This window comes from Chanos chanos, chromosome 8, assembly GCF_902362185.1.
Source record: "Chanos chanos chromosome 8, fChaCha1.1, whole genome shotgun sequence".
In the NCBI taxonomy this organism is placed as follows: domain Eukaryota; kingdom Metazoa; phylum Chordata; class Actinopteri; order Gonorynchiformes; family Chanidae; genus Chanos; species Chanos chanos.
The window spans coordinates 13,530,724-13,539,379 of NC_044502.1; the positions used below are offsets into that span (position 1 = coordinate 13,530,724).

Genomic DNA, 8,656 nt, shown 5'->3' on the forward strand with positions numbered 1-8,656 from the left:
CTCTCATGAAAATATGCTCTGGAAAATTATGTTCCTGGCCTTCTCCGGTGATTTACATAACATTGGCACAAGCACATCGCCTACAGAGTGGGAACATATCAACCTATAATTGCGGTCATATTCTTATTACTGTGTTTCCAAATTAAACCTAGATTTTAAAGTATTTTTATCATATGTGATAAGCCATTTATCGCAGAACCGTAGTTATAATTAAATAGCGACAAAATAAAATAAAGAGTGATTTAGTTGTGAAACCACTGAAAGGTTCATCTTTGGAGACATCTCCTGGACAAGTCGCTGCATGGCTGGCAGTAATCTTAATTCTCGAAAAAAAAAAAAAAAAAAAAAAAAAAAACGGGTATGATGATGCACGATAAACAAACTGGATTTGTCATAATCTCGGGAAGAGTAACCTAAACAAATAAATAGATCAAACGAGTCCTCCCTCCTCTCGAGAGTCTCGACCCAGCTCCGAATAACAGTTTATATCATCTCTGTATTCGGCTGTCATGTAAGCCTTCCAGCATAAATTTACGCCGTTGGACAATATGTGCAGTAGGTCTATATTGACGGTCTAAAGATCAAAATTTTGAGAAAACTATGCCTTTTTTTTCCAGAACAAACCTCAGAATCCCGTTGAAAATATTAAGGGCACGATAGATATCCTCACGTGCCTTGCTTTCTAAAGTGAGCGAATTGCACAATGAAAATAGCTCTGTGTTGTTATTCTTTCTAAATCAGTGGGAGGTCGTGAGGGGAAACTAGACTTTTATTTACAAGTGGCAAGAGCATACACCCATTTTCATTCGTTATCAGTTATCACTGTCCAATCACTCTACTAGCGATCACACCAAAATGCACAGGATGTAGCTATAGATGACATGCGTATTGATATCGCGCAAAAATGAGATATTTACAACGAAAACAAGTAATTCCTAACAGCAAAGCTTCGTATGAGAGAAAAGGCTGCCTTCCTTGTGAACTGGATGTTTTCCCACGTATTAGTTGTAAGTTTTACTATTTACCAGCACACCACATCCACCTTTCTTTTGAGTGAAAGACTCGTTTTTCCCTTTTCCAAACGCATCAACATTTCAAAATACTTCTTAAACAAGTAACCTTCCTATCCTATCCTAAAGCACTCTTCAACACCTAAACAATATGAAACCTTTTTTTTTTTTACCTTTCTTTGTTCTTTTAAACTCGAGCCATCGGTGCACTTAGTTCCGTCTGCTCTGATTGAGCGAGTCGGCACGTCACCACGTGATCGAGTTCTTGCTTCATTTGGGGAGAATAGGTGCTGGTGCGCATTTGGCGACTGTAATACTGTATGCAACTGCACCTTTCTTGAGAGAGAGTTCTTCACACGTATCATGGTGTGTCTGACTGTACTTCACTGTCTTACTTACTTTTCTTGTCTTTGTATCTGGTCTAATGCTGAAATTAGCAACTTAGCTCCTTAATGGAATGGAATGGAATTCGCTTTGGATAAACCTGCTATATGAATTAATGTAATGTAGCCTAATGTAAATGTAATTGTTAAGCCGGTCAACCTCTGCACTCTACGTGCTCTGGTCCTCTTGTACTTTTTTTGTAAGCGCAGCGGCATCAGCTACATTACAACCTAGTAAATTATTTGTTGCTAAACCCCCCTAATTACAAAGACATGACATTTAAACGTCTGTCCCTTGTGCAACGGCCACCGAACCCTCCCCAGAATTTGATGATCGGGAGCGCACTGACAGAAGCCGTGCGCCCGCAGCTGTTAACGTTGCAGGTCAAAATGCCAAGGTTTCAGAGGCACCGCATCAACCAACCAGCTTCAGTTTTCCGTTTTGAAAAGAAACGTTTTGTCGTTCATTCAATGCAAGCTAGTTCAACAAATGGACATGGCTGCATTATACTGAGGATGGCGATCGCGTTATCTAATTTGTCCGTGTCAAAGCGGCCACATTTGGAGTTCTGTGATGCAGGCGGTAAGACAATGGTGTTTGTTTTTTTTGTTGTTGTTGTTTTTTAATGCTGCCGCTGCTGCATGCATTTGTCCTTGGAGATTGGGCTTTGGCCATGTATGTTATGTTATTGTTCTTGTTCATAGACTCTGGTCCGTATACATTTTGGATATTCGTTTTTCCTATCTATTGGTTGGCAGTGAGAAAGTTACCAACATATAAAGTTGCATGTTTAATATTTTCGGTTCCTCACTGTAAAGCTCTGTGTTTGGGAAAATGCGTATTCGTTTATACATATTTTATGAAAAAGTTTATGAAAAAGTACAGAGAGGGTCCGAAAAGATTAAACGTGCAACCTCCGGTTTATACAAAAAGAAAAACTAATTTGGGCTGAGTTTCATTTGCTCAGTGCCAGCCTAAGCACTCTGCATAGTCAAGCCGCGACGGTATATTTTATCAGTATGATGTTAGTTAAGCGTCTATATGCGCACTCATAACGTCATTCCTGCCAGGCCCAATTCTGCTTAGTTAGCCCCCCCCCCCCCCCTTTTTTTTTTCTTTCTTTCTTTTTCTTTTCTTCAGCACCCCTTGTTCAGAATGTGTTCTCGCGGCTATGACTAGCACCGCCACAAACTCCTACCGGCTGCACCACATGATGGATGATGCCACTGGGTCCAGGTGGGTTAAACCCATTCGACCCGCACACGGCTACTGGCAAGTGGCACTCGCTCCTGATGCCAAAGAGAGGATGTCACCCTCGGGCATTGCCACAGGTCCAGACAAGACTGCAGTGCTGTGTAGCTGGCTGTTCAGAGCGTTCTGAGCCTGGTGAGGCAACTTATATAGTCTTATATAGTATAGAGTCTGGTTCCTGGTAGAGTCTGCAGTCCACCTAACCCTACATTTAGTGTCACCCTTTGTGTGTGATTCAGCAATCAACATACACGTTGAAAGTTAAGCAAAGATGGAAAAACGAGTACTATTTGTCACAAGAAGCTATATTTGAAAAATTGTCACATTTTGTGAAGTCCTCTACCCTCCTCTATTGCTTAGAACACTGAACTCCGGATGAGAAACTGTATTAATGTAGAGATGGAAGGATAACGGTATATAGTTGCTATAATAGTGTACTATCGCGCTTCGAAATCACGTGACTAAGTCAGGCGCGCACTGTTTATGCTAAACAGCTGTACCTGAGTCGAGAGTATCGTTAGTTTATGAGATTATTTTGTGTATGTCATTACTAACTGGCATACTACTGTTATTGTGGATATTTTATTAATTATTCCAGTTCTTTAGTAATTTCAGGGTGGTGTCATGTGTGCATGTCAACATATGACAACTCATGCTCATATGCCCTGATTAAATTTTGTTTCCTCGAAGACTCTATAGGCTAGAAATGGCCTGCTTTTATTATGTACTTAAAACGCGTTTCAGAGAGCCATTTTATTTCGTTTTGATGATTTTTTTCTATGTTAAGTCTGTAACCGACGCCCGACATTTCTCTCAGTCACCCGAAGCTGTGGCCTCAGGAGTGTGGTTGCCTTCTGTTTAGTTTTTCACACTCTGTCGCTTTGACAAGGTGACGTTAAGGATACAGCAGAAAAATGCTGTTACAGGTTCACAGAGTGTGTAAGTATAAGTCACAAAGGGATCTTTTAGATTTTGTAGGGATTTTGACTGTGGCTTTTAACTCTGTTGTAGTCTTGAATAATTCACAGCTTTCATGTGCAGCCTGATAGGCATACGTTTATACCCACGTTTCACGTCGTAGCTGACATGTCTACCTCAATAAAAGATATAACGACAAGACAGGAATAGTCTAATAGTAATGAGTACAAAGTACTGAACTTGTCTGTATGGAATATGGACCTTCCAGGACTTGACTAAAACGTGACTGAAATACTGCGCATGCGCAAGTCATGAGCATCAAGTATTTCCGCCCATGTAAATAGTGTGTGCTTAGGTTTCTTGTTTATCGTTTGTGTTTTCTTAACAATTTAGTACAGTATGGATAGGAGGTATGTTACTGTTTTACCTTTATCTAGTGGTTACTCAGCTAATTTTAGGCAACCCTTAAGATACCCCTTTGTTTCGTTTGTTTTCCGTATTGGTGTTAGCTTTTTACGGAAGTTCAGTCCCACAGTATGCCAGTAGGCCTCAAATGGCTATATTACCACAACTACGGAGTTAGATAGTAAACCAGAGTGAACCGACTGTTATCAGCACTTGGTTCGCTATCTAGGTATTATATCTGTTAAGCGATTACCAAGTTTTTTAGTAGTCCAGCAATAGGGTAGTGCTACGGTTTGTTAACCAACCTGGCTAGTTTACGTTTCTGTTTCTTCTTGTTCAATCCAGGATAGGTTGCATTTAGAAATACCTGAAAAACGTTTGTCTGATACATGTGCCACAATATAAACTCTAGGATGGAATAGTTAACGTCACTGACATAGGCAGATTACACCCACCGCGCCCATAGAAAACTAGCTGCGATAGCTTATTAGCGAAGCTGTTGTTCATTGTGCTCAGTGAGCAGCTCTACAGCTAGCCCACAAAGGGTAACCACGATCTGTTAATGGCCTAATTAGAAACGTCATCATTAGAATGACAAACTGGCGAATATTTGTTCAATTAGTGTCATTTCCCAGTCCGCATGTAAAGTTGTCATAACTGTGAGATGAACTCTAACAAATAGAAGGACCTTTGACCTTTTCCTATTATGAAACTTCACTTCTCAGTTCAGTCAGGTTTTCTGGTCATTCTTGTTTCCTGTGGTGCAGACTAGTTCATGTTAGATTGTAGAAATCCTCTTGCCATTCAGGAAAGCCTTATGACGTAATATAAAAGTAGGTCAAACAAATATGAAGAACAGTCAGCATTTAAGCACGGTCAGGCAGGTTCAGACAAGTCCATGCTCCTCACAGCTAGTGTTTCTTTAACTGTTTACTCATGTGGGCGAGAAGCCTGTCATTGTATAACACACAACACTAAGACCAAAGTGCATAGAATGAACAGTATGTTGAACTCTCACTTCTTTGTTATGTTTTGAATTTCCACAGATGTTTGGTGGTATGGCTGTTGGTGTCCCTTACTGACAAAGGTAAACACTAGACTAAACAAAACAGATCCATCATCATGTAAAAATGACCATTTCAGGTATCTGTTGGAGCTGTGCTCTGTACAGAAAGTTGTTTCACTTGGCTTAACTCCATATTTCGTACCTTATTGAGCACTGGACTGGAATGGGAGTTTTTTGCGGGTAATAGTGTGTGTTAGTCGAGTGGTTTGTTTAGTGTTATGTTTGCCATTCAAACACTTATCACTTTTATTATTTGACCTTGATGACACAATAATCAGGCTTCCAAATAAACTCGAGATGTTATACTATTGAATTTGAGGTAAAACAGAGCAATCACTCAACTCAGTGTGTGTCACAGTATGCATCAGTGTATACATGCACCAGTAACACAAAGTAGTGCCATACAATTAAACATAGCATAACATTTAGGGTGGGAGGTATTTTCCTATTCTGATGCCCTGTGTTTTTTTATCCATTGTCATTTAGTATTTAATCCTATCCACTTTACTTTACTGTGTATTTCTCTCTCTCTCTCTCTCTCTCTCTCTCTCTCTCTCATTTACACTTGATTTCTAACTTGTTACCAGATCACCATGGTTGCAGATGCATTGCTACCAGAGCAATAAAACATATAAGAAACTTGAGGATAGTTAAAGTGTAATTTCACATTAGATGTAACAGTCTTGATAATTAGCCAGTTACTACTTTAATATAGCAATTTAGATTCACTTTTCTGATTTTCATAAACTCGTGAATTAGTTGTTGATTGTAATTTGAGTTTTCATTGAGAGAGAACAGTTGTGATGGAAATGAAACTGAAAGTTCCCAGTGGAGGAACAGGTTGTAGGATTATGTATAGCTGCAGGTTTGTGTATAGCTTATGTCTTTCACATACAGTGTACTGAGCACTCACGTTGACAACTGTCTTTTTTCTGTAAATGTTGGTTGCAGTGCATTATGCTCCTGCAAAGCAGCAAACCCAACACAGTCTTACTAGTCCCTAACCACAACAAAGCCGGCTGCGGTAACTTAAAGAAACAAGTCGTGTTTTGGATCAACAACAGAAATAATATTCAAGGTTCAGTCATTTCTGTTTTCATGCAACAGTGACAAATCCAGTGGTGGAATAAACGCAGCAAAACAGAACATAAAGGAATCGCCGAAATTATGAAACAACCACAGCGTTGTCGTTTAATCAAGATCCGTTTTCAATGTGGTTTTCTTTTGCAGTGTCTTCACAAGTCAAAGTGGAAGGCGTCAAAGGAGGGAAAGCTGTCTTACCGTGCGTGTACACAAAAACCATAATGGAACGTGACATGGTGACCATATTCTGGCGCCTCAACGACGAGAAGAAGGTCTATGACGTTGCCGCGGGAAACACAGTCCTAACTCAACAAGACCCGGAGTTTAAGGCTCGAGCTCAGACCTTCCCAGAGGAGTACAGCAAAGGCAACTACTCTCTCTCGCTGAGGGATCTGAGAGTCACAGACGTAGGGACATACTTCTGTTATATTCCTCCCCTGAACGTGAAACAACAAATACAGCTTCACGTTGAAGGTTTGTATCAAATGTTAGTTCCGTGTTGTTGTCACTGCACGTTCTAGAACTCTTTTAAACATTCAGATTGCAGAAATAGCTCAGTCTTTTTCTCTGTGGTTATTCTGTGTGGTTTCTGATGCAGTCAAACGGGGATTCAGATCTCTCTTTGTTTCATGCTGCTGAATTGGAACTGGAAATTGACATGAGAGGAATTTGCAGAGATAAAAAACAGATGAGGTTAAGGTTACGGGGAAGTCTGTTGACATTGTAGTTTGCAGCTCTTTTGGGTAGATGTTGGGACAATTATCCGTTCTTAAAAGAGCAGGTGCAAATTTTGTTTTACTTTAACAAAACTAAACTGAACAGGATTAAGTGATGTTGTTCTCACCAAGACACTTTTGTGATCGAAAAGATCAACCTTACATATTTAAAATCGATAATAACCCGGGGGGTGTTTTGTTTGTTTGTTTGTTTGTTTGTTTTGTACAGATGGTCCTGAAGCCAGAAGCAGCAGCATGAGAGCCAGTCTTGTTCCAGCTGTGCTACTCTGCCTCATCCTGCTCCTCTAATATGTGCTACCACTTCAGTGAGCAATACAGAGAAGTGCTGTTGCTATATGTCTCTAGTCAAAAAAAAAAAAAACAACTTTGGAAAGTTACTGAAGCTCTTCTTTTGAACTGCTTATCTGCTGGTGTTTCAACTCAGGGCACACAGTTCTTACCTTGTTTGGAAATACACATCTCTTAAAATGTGTAATCTGTTTTACTACCACTAACAACAACAGCAATGATACTACTACTGCTGCTGCTGCTGCTAATATTATTAATAATAGTAATAGTAATAACTGGACCATTAAATGCAGTTTCATTTTACAGAACGTGGTTAGTCATTTGTTATACATTTTTACTGCAGAGTTTATTTATTGTTCGGTTATTGGACGTTGTTGTTATTGTTTTATGCCCTGATTTTGGCAAGAAAATTCTTACTAAAGTTTCTACAGTAACTTGCAAAAGAATTAATACCCTGCAAAGGTTTTCAAATGTCAGTGGGTTACAAATGACACTGACACGTCTTTATCCAGTTAATATTGTTCTCTCAAGTCACAGACTAAGACGGAAAATGTTTAAAGCCAAAATGGTTTATTAAACAAAGGCTACAAGTAAAATATGGCACTTGCATGAAGTGGGTTAACATTAACCTTTACCAGTATGCCTAAATGATAGACACCTGCTCAAAGCATTCAGAGATGTTAATACAGCGAAAGGGCACTTTACCAAGTATTAATGTGTGGGATCTGAATACTTATGCACACAGCATATTTCGCTTTAAGCCTTTGTGTATGGCATCTGCAGTCAAATAACTCATTCTGTATTTGAACATTTTTTGCCTGAGTAGGTGACTTTGTGGTTAAATACTAGAAAGAGATGTTACAGATCAGCAACATTTGAAAACTGTAAGGTAGGAATACTTTCGCAAGCTGCTGTATAGAAGGCCACCACACACTTATAGGGACTTGGAATTGACTCTTGCATGTCAAACACTTATTTGCTCTCCCAGGTCCCTCGAGCTTGCACTATTTATTTAAATATTGTGGTATTTCTTTAATAGGAATTTATTTAAACATAACTCAGTCATTAGTTGTTGAGCTATACTCATAGGATGCCACTCTTTTCAGTTTTTTTGATTGGCTCTTTATTTCTTGAACAGTTCTCCTGAATTCTGCCTGTGTTCAATGCTACAGTTCACAAATAGGGAGTATGATAGGTTATCACCCCAAATGATGTCACTTGATTGAAAAAGAGTGCTCCTGTCCTCAGATGAGGCTCAGTGACACCCATTTCTGCAGGCATGCACTTCAGTGTATCAGTTTAAAAAAGCTGAAGATATAACCTGCATAAATCTTTGAAAACATTTCAGCTTTATTCCTTCGTATTTACTTTGTAGTGTCTTATTTAATAGTATTTAAGTGTATTGACAGTTTGTGTATACATTTGTATTATGGCTATGTCTGCTTTGTATTAAAAGGCTTTTTGTATTAGTAAGTTATTTTTGGGTTATTTTTTATGTGTGTGTGTGTGTGTAT

At 39.2% G+C, this 8,656-nt stretch overlaps 1 protein-coding gene across 1 annotated transcript; it reads left to right on the plus strand.

The window, feature by feature from the left end:
• The first annotated feature begins 3,892 nt into the window (after positions 1-3,892).
• Positions 3,893-7,238, plus strand: LOC115818216 (CD276 antigen homolog). Its single transcript, XM_030781535.1, has 4 exons — positions 3,893-3,973; positions 5,015-5,055; positions 6,265-6,591; positions 7,063-7,238. Exons 1-4 carry the CDS (start codon positions 3,963-3,965, stop codon positions 7,140-7,142), a joined length of 459 nt encoding a protein of 152 aa, XP_030637395.1. The 5' UTR covers positions 3,893-3,962; the 3' UTR covers positions 7,143-7,238.
• The last annotated feature ends 1,418 nt before the right edge of the window (positions 7,239-8,656 follow it).